Source organism: Battus philenor, unplaced genomic scaffold (genome assembly GCF_028537555.1).
Source record: "Battus philenor isolate CCGP_79_NKW_IND1 unplaced genomic scaffold, ilBatPhil1.0.hap1 SCAF_20, whole genome shotgun sequence".
In the NCBI taxonomy this organism is placed as follows: Eukaryota; Metazoa; Arthropoda; class Insecta; order Lepidoptera; family Papilionidae; genus Battus; species Battus philenor.
The window spans coordinates 5,596,632-5,623,192 of NW_027181683.1; the positions used below are offsets into that span (position 1 = coordinate 5,596,632).

Here is a 26,561-nt window from a genome sequence, read left to right on the forward strand (position 1 = left end):
GGAATATACCATAATCGCCGCGATTGGCAGGCGGGTTGGTGATCTCAATGTGGTATTATGGTACCCAGAAGACGCTGCTTCCCATCCTAATAATGCACTTTGGTAATGTATCAAACACATATTAATGTCCGATTCCTTAGATCTAGCTGCAAATGTAGATAATAATAACAGTCTAAGAAAATTGTTTCATTTCTTTTATTCATAAATAAAATCTTACCACAAATATATTTCCTTTTAAATTCGATTAATAAAATTAATGTAATGATGTGTTTTAATTGTAATTTATTAGAGACTGTATGACGAATTATTGCTCATATTGTGCCTTAATATACATTAAAAAAATAATAATCGTTTTATTTCTACAGCTAATCTATTGTAAAAGTACTTCTGCACTTCATAAGTTGTCACTTTCACAGTATCATTCGCCATCATCGTCATATCAGCGGATAGATATTAACTGCAAGGAATAAGCCTCGTCCAAACGTCGCCACGATGATCGGTCTTGCGCCGCCCGCTTGCAGCGACCTCCCTGGACATTAACTTTGTCGTTGGTCTATTCGATAGCGGAGCCTACCGATGCTGTGTCTACCGGCTCTTATATCACAATATCATTGCCAAGTTTTATTATCACTCAAAAATCGATTACACTTTAAAAGTATTTTACAAGTTATTATATTATCAATATTACATAAAATCAGAATTTTTGTCCTAAGTTTCTTCTTTTTCTACTTTTACATTTTCTTAACAATTCTTATTTTCTTTTCTTCTTTGTCGACTGCCAAGATGACTGAGCACCTGTGAGGTCATACACAGTCTTTCTACAGTCTCCCGCCAATTTCCTCTTCCCAAAATACTTCACACGCATTGAATCAAAGGTGATTCCTTAAGGGCGCTTACCTGATTCATCCATCACAACCTGATTAACCTCTGAATCTAGAGCTACACTGTACCCTGGATAATGACTCTCTACAGCGTCGTTTTTCTTTCGCATGACGTGGCCAAATTCATGCGAAAGAAGAGTGAAAACAATTGCCGAGGGACGTAGCTAGAACACCTGAGTAACACGGTGATATTTTCCACAACATTTTTTCTAGTACAACTATTCCATGTCATCAATGCGCTTTAGTCGTTTTATTATATTTTACCGTCTACATTTCTGCGCCGTAAAGCATTGGAAACATAAGATTTTTCATGGCGAGTTTAGTGGCAGGAGCTCAATTCCTTAATACCCAATAGAAAAATTAGTAAATTGAAGAGGAATGGGCAGGCTGCAATATCGCGCAAAATAGATGGCCGGGGCTTTTAGGTTCTAGAGTGGAGACCACAAACCGGCAAGTGCAACGCAGGACGATTAGATCGCTTGTCGACTGACTTAGATATATTTATAGTATATTTATTAACTCTTTTTTCGCTTTTTTTTTTAATGGCGGCCTTAATATTTTATATCATAGCATGAATGCAGATCAAAATTAAAATAATTTTTAAAAACGGTTATATTATAATGTTCAAAATATTTTTTTTTGTTTTAATAAGTTTCTCGTGGTTTTGTGACTTTAGTTATGCATAAGCGAATATTTTTTTGCTTTTATGTTAATTTTGTTGCTCAAAAGACTTGTTTAAACCGTTTTTAAACATGTATAGTCTAACATTATAAACTAAATAAGAAATATGTCAGTAGGTATGTTGTTTGTCGTAGTTATTATCATTCTGTCAAACGAAACGTTCACATAAATTATAAATTAAAACATGAATGTGCGCATACGCCCGGGGGCGTGGCTTGGCACGAAGACGCAGTCCGCTCCGCCTACGGACACGTTCCTATTTTGTTCAGGCTTCGTCTTTCGTGCTTTGTTTGCTTTTAGAAGTGTAGATTTAGAAACAATGATCTTCTTTTGATAACTTCAATGTTTAAGTATAAATATTTAATTTAACGGCATCAGACTAATCATCATCATAATGTCAGCCGACAGACGCCCAATTCAAGGCTCTCCCCCAGAGATCGTCACAATAAACGATCTTGCTCTACCCCAATGACTTCCCGCGACCAGACATAAAATGCCTTAGTTCATTACATTATTACATTCGAATTTCCGAATTAAAAATAGTTTCAAGAAATCTTTTGAGTAAACAATAGATCAACGTATGTAAAAAGAAAATAAACATTTCCCTTAGCTTTTACGTCTGCGAAATACATATATTTGTATATTTTATTATATATTTATTTGCAAATTGCACGCCAATAGCGTAACTTAATACAATATAAGTTGAGTGTAGTAGAAAATTAAATATATTTAAGTACTATAGACGTAAAAAGCCCTGGCCATGATAAGAACTAGACGGGAAAAATACATGGTAATATTATAATAGGTAATAATTTACAGCTAACGTAATCATATTATTCAATAGACATTAACATTTTCATGATTTTTCAAGTTGGTTTTGCCATAATAAAAAGTTACATCATCAGTCCCATGTTAATATCGCATCCGCCAAAAAATAACCAGACAGACCAATTTTAGTGGACTTAGTATTAATGAAATATTTTTATTTTTTTTAAACAAAGTAACAGACAGACCAGTCATATTAAACTTTATATTTATAAAACGTTTAAATTTTTTTAATACAAAGAGACAAAAGAATTTCAATTTATAGTAAGATATATTTTTGCTCAAAATAAGTTAACGCAACCAACGATTTTGAAAGATATTAGTAAAATAATTTAATAAATGCAGCATATATTTGTACAAAATTTGATATAGTTCCATAAGTCCTCTTTCATTTTACCATGTAAAATTTCATGGGATTTTTATTAAAAAGAATATAGAAGACATCATCTAATTAATTATTTTGGACAATTTGAAATAATTTTTCATTTTAACAAATTAACTTTTGGTTTTTTGCCCATAGATGCCCACTGCAAGGCATAGGCCTGCCCCAAAGGTATCATATCTCAAAGATATATATAGGTGATATGCCATAATGGTTACGCTTGGCAGGCACGTTGACAATCATATTATAGTATTATGGTACGCAGAGGACGTTGCTGCTCTACCTCTGAAAACTTGTAAGCAGTGGTAATCTTACATAATTAATGCACAGTGTGAATTATTAGATCATATTCCCGCCGAACACGCGTCCTACGATCGTAAATCTCAGTTCTCTACCGCTGGGTCACCACTGCTCAAAATAACCTATTCATTCATAATAACTGTTTTATTATTAATGAATAGGTTATTATTTATATATCTGGCTGTCAAGAACAACAAAAAGATGGTTCAGTAATGAAGCAGTCAATATTCCCTTATATCTATGTAGAACTTTGAAATAGATAAGAGTGTTGTTTTATAATTACAGACAAATAGCCCAAAAGAATACTCACTAAATGTTAAATAATATCGTATAGTCATAAAATTTTAATATTATCCAGGACAATCAAACACAAGTATCTTTTGACTATGTCTGCGATGGTTGTCTACAGGTTTAATCTGATTTTTATTGTTAATACAACTCTTTAGCCATCTCCCTTCCGAACCGGAATCATTACGGTAAGACAGAGAAGCTGGCACAATGAGTTCGCTTCGAAGGCATGCAGATAATCGGGACCTTAGAGACGGCACACAAATTAACGTTTAAGTTACTGCGAAGAGGTAGAGGTAAGTATTTCCACAGTACGGTATAGTATCTATTCCTTTACATGGCTCAGTGAGAAATATTATATTGCCAATTGGCAGCAAAAATGGTATTTATGTAAAAATTTTATGAAAATTTTGGTTTTATTTCGCTAGTTCAAATATATTTAATACGTTACTTTGTTAATAGTATATATAAGTGATGGTGGAGGTCTATACTCGGGGCCCCGTGCCCAGTTACATCATAAAGCATATACCTGCGAGCTTGGCGACCTCTGAATCTATTTATACGAGTCACTTAGGCGTAGTTACTGCAAAAGGTCTAGAATAAATAGTTCTGCGATCAAATATCAAGTTAAACTGAAAATACCAACAAGCAAACAGCATTTACGAATGACTAATAAAATATTTATGACGAATAAAAATGTGCATTTGACATATTTTTACAAAATTCTATACTCTAAACTCTAGCGCCATATACCTGCCATATTTTATCGTTTTGTAATCTTTTAATAACACTTTAGTATCGATTCTTCGTTTTTTTATTAAATTGATCTGGATTCTAAATTTTTAGCCGGTAATATTTTAAAAAAATTTCAGCACAATTTTAAACGTAACCAATAATAAATTCTGTGGATTTATACTAGAGATTTTTGATTCTCCTCTTACGCTCCTCCTTCATTTACGTATAAAAACAATTCACCTGCTTCTAGATACTTTTTACAATGGTGAACATACATAGCGACAATTATTTAGAAAAGCGTCTATCGCAGCTAATGGAACAATTTCTTTTCGAACGTAATCTGACTATCCATCTTTTTACAAAAAAAATTTCGGAAACTAATCATTCCTGCGGTGTTATAGTGAAATAATGAAAGTGTGGTGAGAATATATGCTTAAGCGACCAATCTCTTCTTAAGCATATGTTTTTTTAATTTTTAATTTCAAACTAATTTAGTTTGTTATCAGTACGAGACATGAATTTAGTATAATATTAAATAAATTATTAAAATTTTCAATATGAGTATCTGCTCATCTTGAACGTATTACCATAAACGTTTGCGCAAAGAAAATGTGAAAAAGTATGATCGCCATTTGGCCAAAAGCCTTGTATCTTATACCTCGATAGAATAAAAGAGTAAAATGACATATCAATATCTGACAATCTAGAAAAGTCGGCTGCTTCTTTTGTTATATTTTCACTGTTACTAAAATAGTGTACAAATAGTTGACTGCACGAATTCAATATTTCTAAAAAGGAATTTCTTAAGAAAATCATGAGTGAATCGAAGGATAAACCGCCGGCCGAGGTAAGTTACGCAGTTATAATTTTTAAAAGCCGGGTACAACGGAGTTACAGGCTATCAATCAAATTTGAAATCGGTCGATATTATAAACTCTCAAATAAAGTATTTTAACTGTTTATTATATAAATATTCTCTAAATTACACATATTGTAGATCTCGATATTGCACGTCTTTTTAATGAGTTTTTGTTTATAAATGTCCTTTTGTCTTGTATATATGATTAATATTTTTTCACCGTATTCCTAGGCACCTAATCCAAAAATAAAACATGATTGGTACCAAACTGAGGCTCAAGTAGTTGTGACTATTCTACTCAAAAATGCTGTTAGTAACAAAGTGAAAGTGCATTATGGAGACCGCAGTGTAAGTATAACATGGAAGAAGATATAGTTTATATTTTAATAGTAATTCTGTTAAATAGATTATGGAAATCAAACCAAATTCAAAAGTAAATCAACTATTATATAAAGTCATTTATTGGTAAATAAATTGCATCATAGAGAATCATGGCTTTTTAAAAAAAAAGATTATTTCAATATAGTTGATTATTCAATAATTCTCCTAAGTGAATACATATAGTACATTATTATCAAAAATTAATTTAATATGGTCACATAGCAAGACACACGATAATATATCCTTTGGCCTCTTCTTTAAGTTATGATTAAAGTTTGAAGAAATTGCCTCTTGTTAATCTAAATAAAGTAATGGGCAAAAGTTTTTATTTACATGTTACAAATCAATATGAGAATTGAAGTAGTTGATGTTGTTACTTCATTGGTCTTTATATTAGTTATTGATGTTGAATTTGCAGTCTTAGTTCCCACAGAAAATGCAGTCACTGTTAAATCAATATTACAAAAGTATACTTTGATAGTTACTTTCTTAGTTAATCCTTATCACTAAGCTGCAGTTTTGTTTGGAGGTCTAAAGTAAAACATGGTTTACAACATATTGTGTTTATGATATTTGTCTTTAGGTCTCTGTATCAAGCGCTATTCCCAATTCAGACTCTGAATATAGCCTTGAGCTTGAGTTGGCACATGAGATTGTCCCATCTATGTGCACTCATGTAGTTTCCCCCTCAAAGATAGAGGTAAAGTTGCGTAAGAAAGAAGGAATCCGTTGGAATCAGCTTGAAGGTGAAGGGACAGAAGAGAAAGTTAAAGCTATACCACAAGGTACTGTCGCTGAATCTTTTTCATTATTCTATCATTGTTGGGTAAATGATTTATAAATTGTCTATAATATATGTAATAATTTATTTTCAGCTGTGATTGATGCTTCTGGGCCCCAGCAACCACCAAAGCTCTTTAGAAAAGACTGGGACAAAATTGAAAAGGATATTAAAAAAATGGTAAAATGATATAATTTATATTTAGTAAATAAAATGGTACTGTGTCATATAATACTGCATTTCTGCGAAGTTTCTGCCAAAATTTATTTATATATTTAGATTATTATGACTTTGGAATTTTTTAATCAATTTTAATGTATGAAAGCTGTGCTGTTTGTAGAAGTTAAGTTTGTAATGAGTTTGATTGAATTAACATATTAAAACTATTTATGTATGCTGGTGTGTTACCAAATCTCTTTTCAATGTGTGTAAATTCCCATATGTTATACAAGATGATTTATTATATCTGTAAAAGCTTTACTGGTAAATGTATAGCTTTTATATTCAGCCGAATTTTTTCTATTCAGAAGCGCTTTCTATAATAAGCATACACATCAACAATAGGTATAATAGTATCAGAATATTTGATCTATAATTATTAATGTGCATTGTTAAACTTAAGCAATTTGGTATCTATAAAGCAACTAATGAACTGTATATTTCCAAAGTAAATAATGATTATCACAGTAAGTTTCTTGTGTGCGCATTGTTTGCTCAAATTTGCAAATCACCCAAACTTCACTTGTCACCACCAATTTTTGTTCTTGGCAAGGATGGTTTATTATTTTGGTATCTATTGCTAAGCATCTTTTCTCAAATATTTATCTTCATGTTGCTATAACATTTTAGGAGATTTATTAAAATTACATTTGTTATTATTCATTAGGAGGAAGATGAAAAACAAGAGGGTGATGCTGCTCTCAATTCGTTGTTCCAAAAGATCTATGGTGAAGGCTCTGATGAAGTGCGTCGTGCCATGAACAAAAGCTTTGTAAGTATTAATTGTATATTTCATATATACATTATGATTTACCATTAAACTTTGTGATCTTGGCATCCTTTACCAGTTTCTTAATATTTTACATCTCATTATGTAGTATTACTTTTTAACCGACACGTTTCTTGTTATTTTGCATTTAATATTTGGATGAACGTTAGACTAGACTTATCATATCTTACTAATATTACACAAATTACTTTGATGTGTTTGTGAAAAATTGTGAAACATAGATTCATTTACAAGTCCTTTTTACTATACGCTGTTAAACAAATACCTTACTTGTATTTTTGTAAAACATACATTGTGGTTTAACTATCATAATCATCATGTCAGCAGATAGACACTCAATGTAAGACAGGTCTCCCCCAAAAATTGCCACGATGACTGGTGTCGTGATGGCCGCATTCAGCGAATATGGCTTCGGTTCACTTAATGCTGGACCTACCCACGTGACGTCTACCTGCTTGTGGTCGTCACGGAACCTTTGGGTCTCTACGGCCCTTGGCTGGACGAGCAATGTGCCATTTCAAATGAACAGTTCTACAAACTACTGCTTAACAATGATAACATAAATAAGTCAGCAGATCTCATTACTATGGAAAGAAATCATTTTAATATTACTTCAGGTGGAGTCTGGTGGAACTGTACTAAGCACCAACTGGAACCAAGTCTCCAAGGAGAAGGTCGAAGTGAAGCCTCCAGATGGATTAGAGTTCAGAAAATGGGATAGTTAAATTCATAGCGCTATTCCAATAAGCACGAAAATCAAACCGTTGTATGACAAGATATATAGCCAGTAGATGTCTTCATTGCGGCCAATGGGTTACCGCCAAAGTATACACTCTCCCTTCGTAGAAGTATATAACTATATATGTCGTAACTCTCTGTCGTAAACTTCAAACTTCACTATGTTCATTATAATTTGTCTTAGTAATATTCTCATAACAATTTAATGTCTCATCCTAAATAATAATTTGTTAATTCTTTATAAAAATAGGTATATTATTTGTTTAAGCTTTATGTAAGTGTTTTGGTTTTATAAATTTCAAAATTTCCTTATTACTGTACCATGAGTCAAACATGACACAAACTATTGTGCATAAGTTAAGACTCAATAATAAAATGTCGTAAATCAATGTCAAGCTGAAATTGGGTGATACGTCAGGTAGTGGATAACTCTAGAAAATTAATTTAAAAAATTTCTATCTTCAACAGTCAGTTAAAGTTGAATGTAGCAAAAGTTTTAGTTTAACATCAATTTACTCTCAAATCGTTAGCATTAAGCAGTAATATGAAAGTGAAATTATTTTGGAAGCAAATTTTTCTAGTCATACTAATAGACAGAACATTACAGGGTGCATAAAATTTATGTACTTTTTTATAATGGAAATAATTTTAAAAACACGATGCTTGGATTTTATTACCACCGTGGAGTTAAGCAACTATATGCCTTATCACACGATTTCGTCTTGAGGTACTTTTCGATGCAGCCTTGAAATAATATAACAACTGAAATTTGTTTACCTTAATGGTTTCATTGGACGTCAGACACTGAATAGTTAAAACAGAAACATTAAGTAAATTAAGTTATCTCCAGATTAGAAATTAAGTTTCATTTTAAAATTAACAATACAGTCGCAAAATGCCCGCTATTTCCTATTTTCTTTGTAAGTAATATCTCGGTTAACAAGTTAAGGAGTTAGTTAATGTTATATTGCATTTGCACATCTAACATCTAGCATGGACAACATTATATAAACACTGTCATCATAAAGTTCTATCGGTCTTGTCTCCTGATTGATAGAAAATTATACTGACATTGCATCTTATATCTCAAGAAGAGAGATGTCGGATTTAGTATAATAAAATCTTATATCTAAGGTAAGCAGTTCACGGGAAAACTTTAAAAACTTCTATGCTCTGTCAAAAAATACTATAATGAGCAACTAGTTAATAGCACAGAAATAGCATTCCTATTGCTTCTTATCCCCATAATAGTAAACGCACACAGTAAATTATAGTACTAAAATTATTCTGTTCGAAATTGATTATCATGGTTGGATTTTAGTTTTTTTTCAGACATTAAATCATTAGAAGTAAGAAAAATTACTTGATATTTGATTATACTAATGAATGTAAAATTTAGATGTTATAGTGTACGCACACGTGCTACCGAAACCACTGTATCGCGCCTGAAAAGCGCGGTGAGATGATGGCCAAAACGTTGCAGGCAAAATGGCGGGAGGGAAAAACCGATTCCCGCTCTCGATGCGCGCTTACCTAAGGCGCGGTACAGCGGCTTCGGTAGCACTATAGTCAACTCCGTAGGTACGTGTGAACAGCGGGAAAGCTAGACAAACGTCAAAATGTTTGTTCCGCGCACACTTTAGTAGAAACTTGATACCATCGCAACAGAATTATTTGCGCTTTTTAGTTTTACATATTGAAAATTATGAATGTTACTTTGTTAAAATTGTTTACATACTTTAACTAATATTTGTTCAATGTGAGATGACATGACTATTTGATAAAGTTAAAAATTGATTTTGACATTAACATCGGCGCTGATTGCAATCGTTGGCATTAGTTTATCACAGAGCTCCTGTGCGAACGTTTATCCTGCCAATAAAATAACTTTTATACGAAATGTATTTATTATTCAAACTTGAAACCACTTTACAATGATATACATGCATAAACGTAGTAGCTAAGTGTGTAGAAATTATTGTTTCACTGTATAAGACTGTAAGTCTGTATTGATATAATAAATTTGTGTAAAACAATTGTCTTGTTTTATTTTGAATGCAATATTTATCTATATGTACATATACATGATTTGTTAGAGATCGGATTTACTCACTGTGTGTGCTTAAAATTTTATCAACAAAAAAATCATACACATTGGTGTCATTTTTCAATTTCATACCTCATTTTTTAAGAGTACATTCATACCTTTAATAATATTGTTTTCCACATATTTGAAAGTAGCCTTGTTTAATAGATTTTTTAATTTATTCATTTAAAAAAATTATAAAAATACCAACGCTTATAATTTAAAACATTTAAAAAACTAGGTGTTTTTTTTAAATTACTAAGCTATTGAAAAACCGGGCTTTTAACTTGTCGTTTTTATGTTTGCAGTTAGCTCTGTAAACAAATATACGCTAATAATTTAGAAACGGTATTTAATAGGAATTAAAATTAAGTAATAATGACAGACATGAAATTTAAAAATGGCTTCCGTTCAGAGAGGTGCGGCGCCTCTTTGTATGGTTTTTGTCGATAAAATTTAAAGTACATTATTTGGGTAAAATGTCGGAATTTCGACTCTTACTTACACTTAAAATAAAAATTAATTCATAGTTCCCTTGGCTATGTCATGCATATTGAATACAACTACGATTTTTTTCTATAAGTATCCTAATACTTTAAAGAGGGTCCTTATGAGAAGAAAATTACAACTTTCATACTATGTCGATAAATAAATCGCAACCGTTTAATGTTTTGTATCATCTAGAAAATACATGTTTCACCTATTGTTTATTTACACACTTGACAATAGATCTAACAATGTTGTGTATTTGGATACATTTCGCATTGTACTACATTACAATAAACATTGTTTTTTATCTAGATTCGAATTGGTGATTTATGGCTAAGACAAGACTACTTCTGTCTTGTCAGACAGCATAATTATAGGGAGATATTTCTTACCGATAGAACCCAAATGTATGATATCAATATAAATTCAGTATATCAAAAGGTATTATGTCTTAATTATTTTTTTAAACTATAAAGTAAATAGAGGTGTGAAAAGAAAACACTTGGAAGGATTAAATGCGGAATATTAAAACCAGTTTTTTATCAGAAGTAAAATTATATTTCGACTAGAAATGATTAGAAACACACGCAACAATTACGAAAAGTGTTTATTTTACAATTAAGAATTCAAAATTTCTAGTAATTTCGAATGTGAAAAATTATTAAAAGAACATCTCACTTTTAAGTATATGAAAAATGCATTATTTATTAACATGTCAGCCGATAGCCCACTACGGGGCATAAACCTTAAAAATAGTGACGTTGACCGGTCTTGCGCTGCCCGTAACCACCAACTTCCTGCGATCTTGACTATTTGGTCGGTCCACCTACTACCACTACTACTACTGGTGGGCCTACCTATGCTAAATGCTGTTTGCCCTTTAGTATTAACATCTCCACTCGATTTGAGATGTCAGAGCGCTAAAAGCATTTAGCCTAAACTTCTACGGTAAGGGAGCCAGAGGACTGCCTTGGTGTTTCGACAAGTTCCATGGTGGGTGCAAGCACCTCCAACAGACTTCAGCTTGGGCTATAGATGTAAAAAAGCCGATTTAAAACGTTTAAAACCAAAAGTGGCGGTTTAAAACCCCAAATAAATCTTTTTAAACGGTTTAAAACTCGCCTACTAAAATATAAGAACAGTGTTTTTACACATCATTATCGACAATACTTGGTCTTGTGTTAGTTACCTATGCAGTTTATACCTATGTAGGTAAGTATATTACATATAAAGTACTATAATTATAAAGAAACAATATTACATACAATAGATTAAAATATGTACCTAAATCATAAAGAAATTGTTGATAGAAGTTTTGACCTTTATTTCAAAGTAGTTAAGGTCTACTCAAAGGCCCACTCCTCAATTTCTGTTCAAAGAGTTTGCCGACAAAGAGCCACCGCCGACTGCTATGCACACACACACACAGTGAATGCCCTCTGTTTTACTTGCACATGAAAGAGACAACGTTAGGTATGGTATGTATGTATATATGTGCAAGTGTGTGAGTTTGGTTTTAAACCGAATGAAACTGATTGATAAATCTTTTCAAAATAACCAATATAGTTAACTAGGTAATAGTTTTTCAACTTAGCTAGGTAATGTCTACGCTTGGAATAGATAATATGTTTATATTTAAGAAAAACATAGTCGTCAACACTAAACGTTTAAAATCGAAAAAAATGGGTTTTTTCGGTTTTAAACGGTTTTTTTCGTTTTAAACCGATTGGTTTAATTCGTTTTAAACCGGCCTTACATCTATAGCTTGGGCTGTCACCCGATAACTGTTTAGCAACTAGATTCAATGTTGCCCGCCAAACCACGGTTAGTTGCAATAGTGAGATAATTGAACTTGTCACTACTCCGTATTTTATAGCAACGATCGCGTCGTAAATCTCTCAGTTACAAAAGGTATTAACAGCGCCATATAAAACAGTGGACAAACCTGGCGACTAATTCGTGGTCAAATTATGTGGGCCGCCAATATGTATCAAATTAATTATTATGGTAACATTTAGAGTTAAAAGCTATTAAAAGTATTTAATTAACTATGTTTTTGAATTTTTAATTTACGTTACAAAGAATCTTGTTTGTCCCGCGTATGCAACAAGAATAGCATAACATACTTTTCAAATAAGCTTGTTTGGCTATTCCATACGTTGCATTACTTGTAAATATTTTTTTCAATACATTTTTGAATTTGTAGTAGATTTGTGTATTCTTGTACAGAAGGACGTCAAATTAATCCTTACGCACTCAAAATCTTAAAACTGGCCTGGTTATAAATAAACTGAAACGAAAAGTTATTCTTATTATACAATATCTCTAAATAAATTACCTATTTATTTACCACCAACTGTTACATCTATACATGTGATAGTACTGATCAGTCGCTTTTAAACGTATAATGAAAATATAAGTAATAATCTCATCGTGTCTAAGTTAATAATACGATTCAAGTTTTATTGTTACTAGCATTAAATAAGTCCAAAGTGGCTTTGTTAACTGTGTTCTGGTAATTTTGTACGTGACCCTCGTGTATAGTGGAAATTTCACCAGAATTCTGACGCAAACCGTTTCTCACTGGTGGCACTTTTTTACCGTTTGTCATCAGCAAACTGCCACTCGAGGTTTCTTCACATTCTGGAAAAAGAGACAACAAAAAATGTTGAATGAAATAAATAGTTACTTCCTCCACCCTCTTGATATAAAGAGGATTTTATGATAGAGGATTCTCAGAGTAGAGTTGCGCCTCCCGTGATAAGAGAGCCACTTCTTAGCAACAATCCTACAGAAACCGCCGCTGCCGGCGTACTGATGGAACGGAGCCGACGTTACTCCCTTTCGTCTTGCCGTGCGTAAACCTAAGTTGTGGTACAGCAGTTTCGGTACCACAATAAGAAAGGACGTTGATTTGGCTGCGAATTTTTAAACAAAATCATAGTTGTCGAATAGGTTAATTATAGCTTTTATACATATTACCAATGACACTAGGACTACTTTCTATTAAACTACTCCTCATAATAATGCTGGATTGTAAAATTAAACTTTCAGCACTATCATTATATGCGATTTTTTTTAATATATGATAATATAAGTATTTAAAATAACTGTAAAGTAAGTAAATTTAACAGATTATGTATTAAAGAGATCAATAGAGCTGTTTATTTAAATTTAATGAAAACCGTTTAAATTATTTTCAGTTTCTTACCGATATAAACAGTTTTTTAAGCTTTAGTAAGATGAAACAGACTAGAGAAAAAGCATTGATAAATTCAATCTTAAGACGTCCACTGCTGAACATAGGCGTGCCTAATTGATGTCCAATACGACCGGTTGAAAACGGCCAACACCCAATGTTTTCTGGCGACTTTAACTAGATAATCTATTAAACTTTTAACTCCATAACATTCAGTAACCACTGTAGCTGACCACTTTCACTTCAACTTGCCAATCTACTGGGCTATGTTGATTACTTTCGTTCGTTTTCGTTTTTTCGGATTGGTGATTTGAGCTAACAGAGAAATCCGATGCATAACCATCTCCGTGGCTTGTTGAGTGAAGTGTGAGAACAAGTTTCTTAAAAAAGACTAAAGAGGCTACAATGTCATTTCTTTAAACTTACCCTCATCATCGACACTTTTTGCTTTCTTTTGCATTGCTATCACACATGGTCCTTTAGCCAATGACCATGAAGGAACGTCTTCCTTTTTAATTGGTTCTAAAATATTCCGTCTAGGTCTGGAAATACTGGGCAAGTCTGGAACTGCATTGTCAGGAACAGTTGTCTTTTCAATGCTATTGAGTGATGAAGGTTGATGATTAATAATACTTTTTGGACTGTTTATTGATGGTTGATTTTCTTGAGTAATTGATGGTTTTTTGTTATCTTTATTCTCATTCGTTAATCTCTCTATCTTTTCCATTTGATTTTGAACGGTAAATATTTCTTTTTCACTATCCTCCTGTACACGTGGTTTAATATCGTCAGATGTGTTAGTTTCGGTGCTGTTTTGGAATGTTAATCCATTCTGTATTCTCCTGGAGTCAGTCTGCTTAAGATAACCATTAAGGTTTGGTATTTCGTTTTCTAAAGATAACGGCGGTGCTGATGCCATGTATTGGCTGTACATATTGCCTATTAGTTCTTCCGTACGCCTGGAAATAAATACCGATTTTTAAATTAATTTATTAGGTACGACATACCATAGGAATGCAGCCAAAGTACAATAAGTAAAGTCAAACAGTTTTTTTCAGTATAAATGAGTGATGAGTATAATAACAACAATATATTAATAATATCATTAAAAAATTATATAGTTTTAGGTGCAGAAAACTTTGTGAAAGATAAATATTAAATTAAAATTAGACATTATTTCAATGTTCGAAAAGCATGTAATGTATTTAAAATTTCACCTTGTAAGCGGTATAATAACTGTCTGTGTGGCTCCATTCGAAGGATGATAAGCGTTAGATCCGAATCCATCCAGAGACGAGCTCCCTGTTACCTAAATCAAACATTTTCTACCAATTTACAAATGTACGGTTCATACTATTTTTTCTTCGGAAAACAAATGTTACATTTATTTTAATAAAAGGCACTCTGTATGTCCTGATAGTAAGAAATATATTTATAAGTATAGGTCCAAATAAATAAGACGGTCATGTACCGGCTACTTGTTCTATAAAATATTGTCCGATATTAATTAATATAGCACTTCTCGTTTGAAAGCGACAGATGATTGTTAACAGCAACAATTGCAAAACATGCAAAGATTTGTATACATGCAACTACTTTTTAATAGATGTAGCATTTTATGTTTTATATTTTTACTGTTGAAGACGAATGTGCCGTTTCAAACTTAAAATTGATTTTCCGATTTTCATGCAGTCGTTTTCTGAGAAGTATACTATGTCACAAAGTGAACAGGAAATACTGCAATAAGCAAATCAACTAGATTTGTCTAATTTGTAAAGTAGTAGGGTAAACTAAAACAACATTACAAGAAGAGGACTCGTCCGAAACATACAAATAGCAAATGTAGAATAAAACTTGGTGCGGTGGTGAGCTTAAAACTCACGTGTAAACGCACCCGTATCACCTTATTTGGAACCAAAAAAATTAGTTGTACATTTTCTAGTATTATCTAGATCCAGTGAATAGTGTAAGAGATACTAATTCTTTTTAAATTTTATCAAAAAAAAAACTGATAATAAACTCATGTTGAAGAATTATTATAAAGTGCAGACATAAATGATACATAAGAGTTTCTCACCTCCATGACACCTATCTGTGTAGTACGAACATGATACGGGAAGTTTTTATTCGCAAAAACAGGCAACGTCAGCAGCTAAAATAAATGTGGATCATTTATTGAAAAAAATTCAAAAATAACCTGAATATTAAATAAAATCTAAAGTCCGTACCAAGAACATTATGTGGCCAGTAAATGTAATAAAAAGTAACACAGCTGTCACAACGCTTTCTCGTACCCATTTATCTGAAAAATAAAATCATAAAATTAAAATAATATACACGCATACAAAAAAATGTTTCCTCTACAATACATACCTATGTACGAATTTGCTGTCAATATAAATAAAGGTCCAGCGTAAAACCACAATGTCCCGCATATGAAGAATGGACAGTAGAATGTATTCTGGATCAAACAGAAATTAAAGTTTTTAATTTTACCATTTTACCATCTTTTCTGTTTAAGTAAGAAAAGGACCAAAATTTAACCATTTCCGCACATTATTTGTCCACAAATATTGGTTCTTTTCTTACTTAGGATGGACTTCCGCAAAATAACGCCTGATTCCATTAAAGATCTTTTTGTTGTTTTAAACGGATAAGCAAATATAATATAGCTGTACACAGGGTGATTAGTTATATTTATGTGTAATCACCTGTATAAAGCTATCACTCTTTAAGTCTATTAGAAGGCGACGGGCGAATTTCTTCTGTTTGCAATGATAAAAAAAAATATCTATGTATTTGAAAACGCTATTTCTTGCTTTATTATCATTACGGTATACATTATTTCTGAAAATATTAAAATTAGATAGGGTTACCATATATTAATTGATGATTAATGAGGAATGTATTCTCCCCGTTAAAGCAATTACATATATAACCAATTATGTATGCATGTAACATAACCATAAAATCTAATAACCAACCCACAATAAGAATTAAACTACTTATATATACTTTAATTACAGTAAAATGTCAAATATTTATTTGTCTATTGAAAAATTTCTATTTACCTTTTCTGGGTACTTCTTAACTGTGAAGAAAGTCGCATAGGCAAAAGCGCACCATGCACTTACGCGCAGTACAATAAGCCCGTAGCCTGCTGGACTCTCGTACAAGTACAGTACTTCGCCTGGATCGAACATCTGGATAAAATATATTTTCAATTAATAAATTTTATATACGTTGCCATTACTTAAAATTATTAAATGAAACCTGAATAACTATAGGTGATGTATCTTTTATGTTTATAAATTTTGAATTAAAAAAAAAGTTGCTACTGATTAAAAGATTGAAAATTTTATTTTTTTACTGGTACAGAATATTGAATAACTTTGTATAAACAATAAAGTGTACTAAATAAACGAATAAATACATAAAAAAAGATAAAAAGTTGTAGATTATATTTTTGATAGATTGTATATTAATATTTTCCTTTAGTATACTTTTATACTTCTCTTTGAATCATTATACACTTTTAATTACATTAAATCTTAATGAATAACCAGATATTCGATAATCGCATGAATTTTTTGAAGTTTGTATTGGTATTAATTTTTTTTCTTAAGAAAAGATAAAAGCGGCTTATTAATTTCGTTCACGCGGGCATTCAATTAATCGAAACTCAAAATGTTTAAATCTAGAAAGCTCAAATTACTTAATACAAAGATGTATTCCATAATAACCAACGCGTTATTAAATATCAATTCAATTCTTTAATCTGAACATTAAACTTATCGATATTAATATATTCTAGCAATATATAATATACTTCGAGTCATTACTCAAAAAGTATACTACATCGAGTGCATTATGAACAAAGGACTGCATTAATTATCTATTCGAAATTTCGAGATTTTAAATTTAGGTACGAATAAGTTTGTATATTTTATGTTTCTTCGTAACTATAATACCTTATTACTATACACAAGTAATTTGGAGCAGATTCTATTTGTTATATATTATCTGTTTTACCTTTGCTTGATATACAAAGAGTATTATATAGGTGACGACGTAACAACACATGAAGACTGTGAGCTTGATGGTGAATGCGACTTTAAGACGTCCGCGCGTTATCGTGTAACCTTTGGCCATTAGTACCAGCAATAATAAAAATGACATCTCCGATATTCCGCAAAGGAATTGACCTGGTAAAATAAATTTATGTTAGGAGAGAATCTCATTAAAATAAAAATGAAAAAAGACACTGAAAAAATCGCAATAAATCCATAAAATTTCTAAAGAAAAATAAAATACTCTTTAAATTCGTATAGTTTAAGAATCAAATTATCCGCCTATTCACAGTAGTTTTAGCAGTAGTACTGCTGAGAGTTTCTTAAGCAATAGACTTGCTAGTAAGATTACTGGAAATTTCGGTCTTGACTTACCAGTAAAACAAAACAATATTCAATTGCAGACCTAATCATTTTATTATTACGAACGCTTACAACTATATTAAAATTATGAAAATTGTAACACTGTTTATGTCCAAAACAAGATAGAAATGAAGTTACATGATTATAAAAAACAAGTCAATGAACCTGACCGGATGCCTGTACTCAGGTTATATAACAAAGCTGTTAGTTCGTTAATAATTAAGCCATTAACTTGATTAAAAAGTTACTACAGTTCTCCAAGATAAAGTCAATACTTTATCGACATAGAAATAAAACAATTGAAGTAAACAAATTATATTACAAAAAATTTACATATATTAGGGTCCCGTCTAAATTGAATTCATTTCTGTTACCGGACTGTTATATTGACAATAGAACAATAAGTTTACTGTTTGTCTCCAATGAGGCAAAATATAATGAAATGCTGATATTACTTTTTTTTAAATAAACTTAGTTTAATTGAGCTGATTGGTCGACGAACATTTGGGAGAAAGCTTCCCGAAGTAAATTGATACAAGCTAAGGCCGTGTGTAGTCCCCGTTGAAAGCACGCATGTGTGCTCTGTCGGTCATAAAAGTGGGATTTTTAGTGCGAAAATGTCCCAAATTCGTTAGAAAAAACCATTTCATAAGAAACTTTCGTTCAATTCTTGAACAATTTTAATTTCAAAAGTATGGAACTTTGTAACGAAACTGTTTTGTAGCTGTTTCTAAAATGTTATAAATATTAAACTGTTTATATTTTTTAATTAAGCATTTACCTGTTGTCCTGGCCGTCATATACACCATGCCCGTAATGGCGTATCTAATAGCAGCAAGACTTTGAACGATAACGCCGCAGTGTTGGGCCACAATCGATATCAGGAATAGTTTGTAAGTGGAGTGGAGTAAGTGACGAGATTTGAGCTCCACGCTGCACATCACTACTGCCACCATCATCATTACGTAGCCAAATGTATACGCCAAAAGTATCGGTAAAACATCTGAAAAATAATATCGAATTATCATAGGTAACTACAAATTAAACAGATGTTAGCTGTTATGCTATAATACTGTTAGGTGGGCGGAATGATGCCCGAAATTTCTCATCGAATAAGGAATAAAGAGATCCATAGACAGAGAAAAGTAACCAACATAGCCCATCGGATTGGCAAGTAGTAGCAGTAGGGAACATAATTGCTGGCTGCTAGAGCCTTAAGTTTCTACGAGAGTGGCAAACACGGACCAACATATGCATCGTAGAACGTCCATTCACAAGATAAAAAGACGATTTTTTTCGTTAAAAATGCTGGACACAGACCAGTAGCATCTTTTCTTTTGGAAATCTACGGGGGAGGTCTATGGCTAATGGACGTTCTATGGCTGAAATGATAATGATGAGAAACCATTGTTTTGGCGTCTGGATGCTAAAGAAATCAAATCGACATGTTCAACATATCTAAATTAACAGGTTCTACTTACGTATCGTGACATTGTATTCATTCTCTCTATTGTAAAGTAAAAGGTTTAGCGACTTCCCTAACTGTCGAAATATCTAATATGACGACTGAAATCAAGGCTACTGGGTAAGCAAACCATGGAATTTAGATAGTGTGAGGCGGTGTTGACTAAGATTCTTCAGGCCTGTGCCATCTCACGCCCCGTGATACATTTAGAAGCCAACCGAGAAAAAGTATTTGTCAAAGACAAAAATATGCCTTTGCAAATTTAATACCTAACAAGGTGTTTCCTTCTGCTACTAAACATATAAACGTATAGAACAAATTAACTTACAGAATTCGTCTGCTGAGAAATGCTCATGCCAAAAATCTCCATCAGGCCCGTTCGTCATTAAAAACTTATACCGCACATCTAAACCCTAGAAATGACATTAGCATTCATAACTTATGCGTATTAAACAATTAAAATTTTTACCCCTACGTATGAAGTTTTTATAATGATTTTACTGGTCGAAGAACACGTCATGTTAATTAAATGAATAATGCGGGTTACATTCTCTAATTTATTCATGTAGTATAGGCATCCTCCGAAATGAATTTTGGCAAAATTCTAAATAAATCATACTTTTCATTATCTTACATCATAATATTATATTAACTACGATTTAGAAGTTACTCAAGTTTTTTTACGTAGTTAATTCGGTTGGTGTATGTTTCAAGTCGTGAAAAAAAATGTCAAAAAAAGAAACAGAGTTATAAATTTGTAAGGTAAAGTTTTGTAATAATATATTTTTTTAGTTTAAATTTCTAGTAACAGTACCTTAGGGCTGTCGCAGTTGCTAATAGCAATAAACCACCAACGTTCCCTAGCAGAGCGGAACCTTCTAGAATTGTGACAGGATACGACTAGCTTTTCTATGTTCTTGCTTTTTGTGTTACCGCCACCGCTGCTCAGCGAGTTTAAACGTCGGCGTCGATAGCGCTCGTACAGTTCCACGGTTGATCGTTTTATTTTATGCTGAAATATTTTGAATATTTTATTTGTATCTATATTCCAAATTTAAAACGAATGTTGAATAATGAAACGTATATTGTGCAGGTAAAAATGTACATATATTTTTTGCGGAGTAGATTTAAAAATATTTATAAATAATGATTATTTATAGATCATCACGATAAGTAATAGTAAATATATAAATTACTAGCAAATACCTAAAGTCTATAGGTATGATTTTTTTTTGTTAGATGGTGGTGTTCGTAAAAGTTTTCAATTAAAAATAATGAAAATGTTCCATATCAAGAAAACTAACGATATACAGTTTTTTTTTTTAATTTATCTAATTAATAATTAAAACAGCTAGCGTTTACAATATATATTAACAGACAGGACCATGTACATTGTACATTCATTGAATCTGATTTCAGTAAATATAATACAAGCCTCGTCGTCATTAACATTTTACCGGTGGACGTCATCTTCTGAAAAACGGTCTCTCGCATAATTTTCCTATAGAATCAACTGAAAGCGGCCTGTACCCTGCGTCTTCCGACTATCTTAATAAGGTCTTTTTGGTACCTTACAGGTGGAGGCCCCCGCGGCCAGGTGTTCTGGACACGCAATGTGATCTGCCCACTGCCAGTCAGTTGTATTATGTCCGTTACATGTACAATAATAATTAGAATCGGAACAACTGTAAGTTTTGGTTGTGATAAAAATCATCGAGCAGTGGCAGCCCATAGTAGGTGCGATTCCCGGGATAAAACCTTGTATATAATTTACACACTTTGTGCATTAATTATGTAGGATTGCCACTTCTCACAGATAAGTTTCCACCAGAGGATAGACAGCAGCGTACCATAATTTCAGTTTAATTCACAGCCTAACAAAATTACTACAAGTAGAGAGTAACTGGATATCTTTGGGTAAGGCCTATGCGTTTCAGTGGGCTTCTATGGGCAGAAGCGAGGAAAAGCCAGACATAGGTACTAGACATAGGTTCTTTTGAAATTCTATAGAAGAGGCTTTTGTTCAATAGTGAACGTCCTTCGGCTAAAATGATGATGATCATGAAGTTTGTGTATAAAAGTAATGACAAACATGCCAATGGCTTCTATGTTATTTAGACGTGACAAAAACAGAAATTTTACTAACATGATGTTTACTAACATTGATGTTTTATATCGCTTACCCCGCTACTGTTATTAATATCAAACAAGATTTCAACGTCTTCTAGATTTTGCAAAGGTCCATTGTTTTGATCCGGTGCTATTGTTTCCCATAATTCATCTTCCGACCACACCGTTGATGAAAAATTAATTTGATTTGTTGGTGACATTTCAAACCAAGTGGTGGAATTTGTGTCCATGGCTGGTTTTAGTTTAGGCGTCGTGACCAGAAACTGGTCATAATATGAAGTGTTCTGTGGTGGATCAAACTTGCGACTTTTTAATATTGTCGTTAATATATTCTTTTTCGTTGTAGGTTTAGCTGTAGTTGAAGAGCTGAAATTTATCAAATGAAATTTATTTGCGATATGAAATGTAATGCAAAAAAGGAAGTGAATATATCTTATTGCAAATATTGGAGGGATCGGAAAGTAATGTCGCTTTCTTAAGTTAAATTCACACGACGACATTTTTAACAAGATATTATTTCAATATAATTATAATCAACAATATATTCACCTTCGTTATCAACAACCTTTTGCCATCTAATATACAAAATTTCAATGCCGCAGCCATAAAAATAAATTGGTTCTTCTGTGAAATATGTCGACAGAAACGACATTACTTTCCGGTCCCCCTGATGTATTAATTAGACAATTCTGTTTATTTGGTAACATGTAGTGAAAAGTATACTTACCCCAAGATTTTGTAGTTTTTGTAGCGACATTTATTAAGACGCTGTATAGTAGAGAAAAGAAAGTAGTCTGACATTTATAGTACTTCAGATAGAACTAATAAAATGGATACTAATGCTTACGATTAGTGTTAGCAAAAACTTCTCTAGTAGGGTACCTTACGAACGAAATATCGAACCCGGCCCTACTGCACGAAAGCCATGTAATCTGGCCACTTTTCCATATGGAATAACATACCATACTATACATTGGACTCCATAGTGCAACGGACTCCAGATCAGAAGGTTGCTTGTTCAAATACCGTCGAGGTCACCAGGTGATAAGTTTTTCAGTTAAAGTTCTAATTGAAGCGCTGTCAATTTCGGACCACTTTCTTTTTCACATTGTTAAACTATGATCTGCTATGCACAAAGAATATAGCATTTTTTATTTAATTTTGATGAAAACTGGTTAACGAAATGCAAACTTGATTAATAAACTAGTAAACCTAAACGTTAAGACTAACGCTGATAATTCTTGCTGACTTAAATTTGCGAAGTACTTTTATATTAGATTGAATAAACTCTGGTATAAGTGTAATAGATACAATAGTAAAGTCGTAATCATGTATAACTATAGGAATAACAAATACAAACCTTTTCGCCGCTGGTAATTCTATGTTGGCCCTAGATACTATACATCCGGAATATTCTGTTTCGGGATACCAGTGGGATAACTTTATTATTTGGTTTTGTCCACCTTTGTTAAGCACGGCTTCTCTCTCTTTGCACGACTGCAAGGATAAAAAAGAACAAATTACAACTGTTATTGTTTAAAACATATTTTGTAGTAAACTCATTAAGTTTTGCAAAACATTAAAAGTTTTTTTATGTAACACATCACAGGTCTAGTTAGATCGATAAAAATAATAAAATCTTTATACAAGGTTATATAATTATGATAAGTATGGCGTTCCATTAGGTTAACTTTTCGTTCATCATTTCATCTTTTGACATACGACTCGCCTATAACTGCTCTAAGGCGCTACATTAGGTTTTAAAACACATGATTATGAGGAGGATATCATCTATAAAACAGAGCGAGGAAATCTCATTATTGATTAATAGTAGCCTATTGTTTATAGACAAACAGCGTGATCCTCAGAGGCACCAAAGAAAAACTAAAGCCTGCCATCGTCTAATACATTTTTCTGTTCGTATGCGAAACTAGGACGTTTTAGTTTCGGACAAAGTTAAAGACAGATTTTTTCAAAACATTCGAGATGTGGTATTGGCGTCGAAGGTTCAGAAACCAGTAAAAAGCGAGCTGCTTAAAATATGAAGCCACCTATCAATAGTTTGCTTACGTAGAATCCTAAAATACCTTGGTCGCATAGCATATTGGAGCTCAAAAAATCTGGAAAAGCATATAATTATCGGCATTGCAGAAGATAAAAATATGGGCAAGAGAACGGTGATGATACGACTGAAAAGAGAAATGGATAACGATCATGGTCTCAGGTCAGTAGCCCTATGCCGGTTACTTTCGTTAGCGGTTTAGACGCGAGTGTAGCCCTTTCCGTGACGAGTTGTGCGAGTGCGATTTTACCTTCCGTCTACATTTCAGCCGATAGTCACCCACTGTAGAACATAGGTCTCCCCGAAAAATGACTAACTCTATGTTATCGTCCACCTATTGGATGGCTACCAACGCGGCCACTACCGGCTCGTGGCCGGCCGCATTTCGAGAACCTTTCGACCACAACGGCCATCGGCTACTTTACTTACGTACTTTAAGTACAAATACCGGCACTGATTTTCCACATTTATTACTGTAACATTTGTTTAGTCATATATTTTTCAATCTTTTATCTAGGTGTTCTAACTAGAGATACACAGTAAGCTTTGTCTCATTATATATTTAAATATTTGTACAAATTGAAATGCAAACCTAGTCAGTTTAATAAAATAAAAGAACTTAACAACTCACCAAGCTGCTGTGGTACACGGATGGCCACTGGTTTTCGTCGTCGTAATACAGAAGCAAATTTGGAATACCCATTTCTCGTTCGAATTCTATCAAGTACTCGAACTGTCCCTCCAGAGATAAAAAACAAAAGCGGGATAGAAATGCCCAATTCTGAAATAAATGTTTTCTTCTCTAATAAAAAAATACCCTTGTTGATTTGTTTTTTTATTGTTTTTGTTAATAAAACTTAAATAGCCCAGGATAGTTAAGGGACTACAAAAACTATCAATGTATATACATAATTATAATATAATCAAGTTCGCAAAGAGTTATCTGTGGTGATTAACGCAATAAGATACCTGTCAGACGTGTATATTACATCAATATACGCAATAAATGACTGCCAGGTATCTAATTGCGTTAAATTTTAGACTAAACCGCTCTAATAGAATATATATGGCATCGACATGTCGAAAAGTCATCATTATATTATTTGGACACGTATGCTTATCAGTAATGTTTAGGAGTAGAGACACTCCTGCACCCTAATTGAAATGACACACCGTTGTGAGAATTAACCGTATCGCTTCCACACGAAATGGTTTTTTTGACAAATTTACTACATACATTAATATATGTGTTTGTTGTGGGCTCTTATCTAATAAGGGTACGCTTGAAATCCTCATACCTTTACGTTTTTGGATACCATTACAGAGCTCATACACAAATTTTTAGTAAAAAAGTTCGAAGGTTATCCCTCATTTATTTCAGCTTGAGCCGTGTTGTAGATATTTCGCCGGAATTGTATACCACCAGACTATTGAGCTGCTTGGGCGGACCCTCCATAGAGTGACCAGAGTCAAGAAAAAAGATCTGCTTAGACTGTAAGGAAGAACCTAGGCTTGATTGACCTAAGATCTATAATGTATTTGTTTTTTTTTTTTATTTCATTATTGTTTCATATCATTTTAATTCTCAATTCAGAAATTAAAATGGTATAAATAGCTTGAAAATCATAAAGTTCATATACGAACATAGACATTTGAGTTATTTATACATAAATATTTCTTGTTTGATACCTCTTTGGTGTCCACGTGTCCTTCTACCCATTTGGCGCGAACAGCTCCTAGCAACGCTCCTGGCAGCAAATACAGGAACAAATATCTTCCAGGCGACGGCGTCATATTGATCTAATAAATTCTATACTTTATGTATCCAAATATATAAGTCGTATAAAGTTATTGTAATAACATATACCTAAAAATTTATACGTTTAACAATAATAATAAAGGCGGTTTTTTTTTCTAATTCGCATAAATATAAATAAAAATTTGTATCTTAAAATACTTTCATTCTATAATTAAGTGTTGTATTCAACAAATGCCACTGACGATACTATTTTAATGTAAAGTATGTTTTTTAAATATAATATTCTGCGCCTCACTGGGTTACAGGTGGTTCTAAGCGGAATTGGAAGGTCGCGTAAGATTTTGGGTCACTTAAACGGATGTTCCTTAAAAAGACAGGGTGCTAGGCCTTCCGAATTGGATACTCCAACTCCAGGTGTTATAGAATGCAACCGCGGCTCGATCGGATCCTATTATTGCATTGTAAATTCTTCATAACACCCTCGCCCTCACACATGACCGTTTAACACAAAGTTTAAGCAGTCCTGTAATTTCTTTAACCATGAAACTTTTAAGTAACAAAACTAATATTTTGCGGCTGAACAACTAGGTACTCGTCCAGAAAGCCGTAACTTATCACTAACATAGAAAAAATGAATTCGTCTATTGCCACTTGAAGGTAAAACATTTTTGGTTTTAAAGACAATAAAGAAGCAAAAACTATGTTCTTTCACAATCAACTTTTCCCTTCTATTATTCTTTAGTAGTTATAGAATGAACTTCGAACAAAATTTCCTAATCTTGATCTTATAAACCAGAGATTCCCAAAGTAATCAGTGCATGAGACTTATTTTCCAAAATCAACGGACACCAGGCATAACTCTAGGTTTTTCTTATTGATACAAAATACTTATCTATTTGAAAACTTTACGGTTTCTTAATATTCCTACTAAGTATTAGGTCGATATATGTAACAAAACTTATTTGATGTCGTGAAAGTTGAAATAAGAACGTGTGTTAATTAATAGACGTTGATTTTTAGTTCTTGGCGACACACATAATCAGATTTCCCCTGAAAAACCGATTTAGACCCCTAAGGA

General features: G+C 32.6%; 2 protein-coding genes across 2 annotated transcripts; one reads left to right on the forward strand and one right to left on the reverse strand.

Annotated features, from left to right (window-relative positions):
* Positions 1-4,795: 4,795 nt before the first annotated feature.
* Sgt1 (suppressor-of-G2-allele-of-skp1) lies at positions 4,796-9,888 on the forward strand. The gene is made up of 6 exons (XM_068765683.1): positions 4,796-4,939; positions 5,183-5,299; positions 5,916-6,117; positions 6,208-6,293; positions 7,000-7,104; positions 7,740-9,888. The coding sequence occupies exons 1-6, from the start codon at positions 4,907-4,909 to the stop codon at positions 7,845-7,847; spliced, it is 651 nt and encodes a 216-aa protein (XP_068621784.1). The 5' UTR covers positions 4,796-4,906; the 3' UTR covers positions 7,848-9,888.
* Positions 9,889-12,890: 3,002 nt separating this feature from the next.
* On the reverse strand, positions 12,891-25,518 carry LOC137922960 (uncharacterized). Its single transcript, XM_068766075.1, has 15 exons — positions 25,414-25,518; positions 24,356-24,505; positions 22,929-23,159; positions 21,716-21,961; positions 20,347-20,544; positions 19,861-19,945; positions 18,849-19,070; positions 17,667-17,839; positions 16,706-16,837; positions 16,008-16,095; positions 15,863-15,936; positions 15,712-15,786; positions 14,852-14,943; positions 14,061-14,593; positions 12,891-13,078 (listed from the first exon to the last, which is right to left on the reverse strand). The coding sequence occupies exons 1-15, from the start codon at positions 25,516-25,518 to the stop codon at positions 12,891-12,893; spliced, it is 2,592 nt and encodes an 863-aa protein (XP_068622176.1).
* Between the last annotated feature and the right edge of the window lie 1,043 nt (positions 25,519-26,561).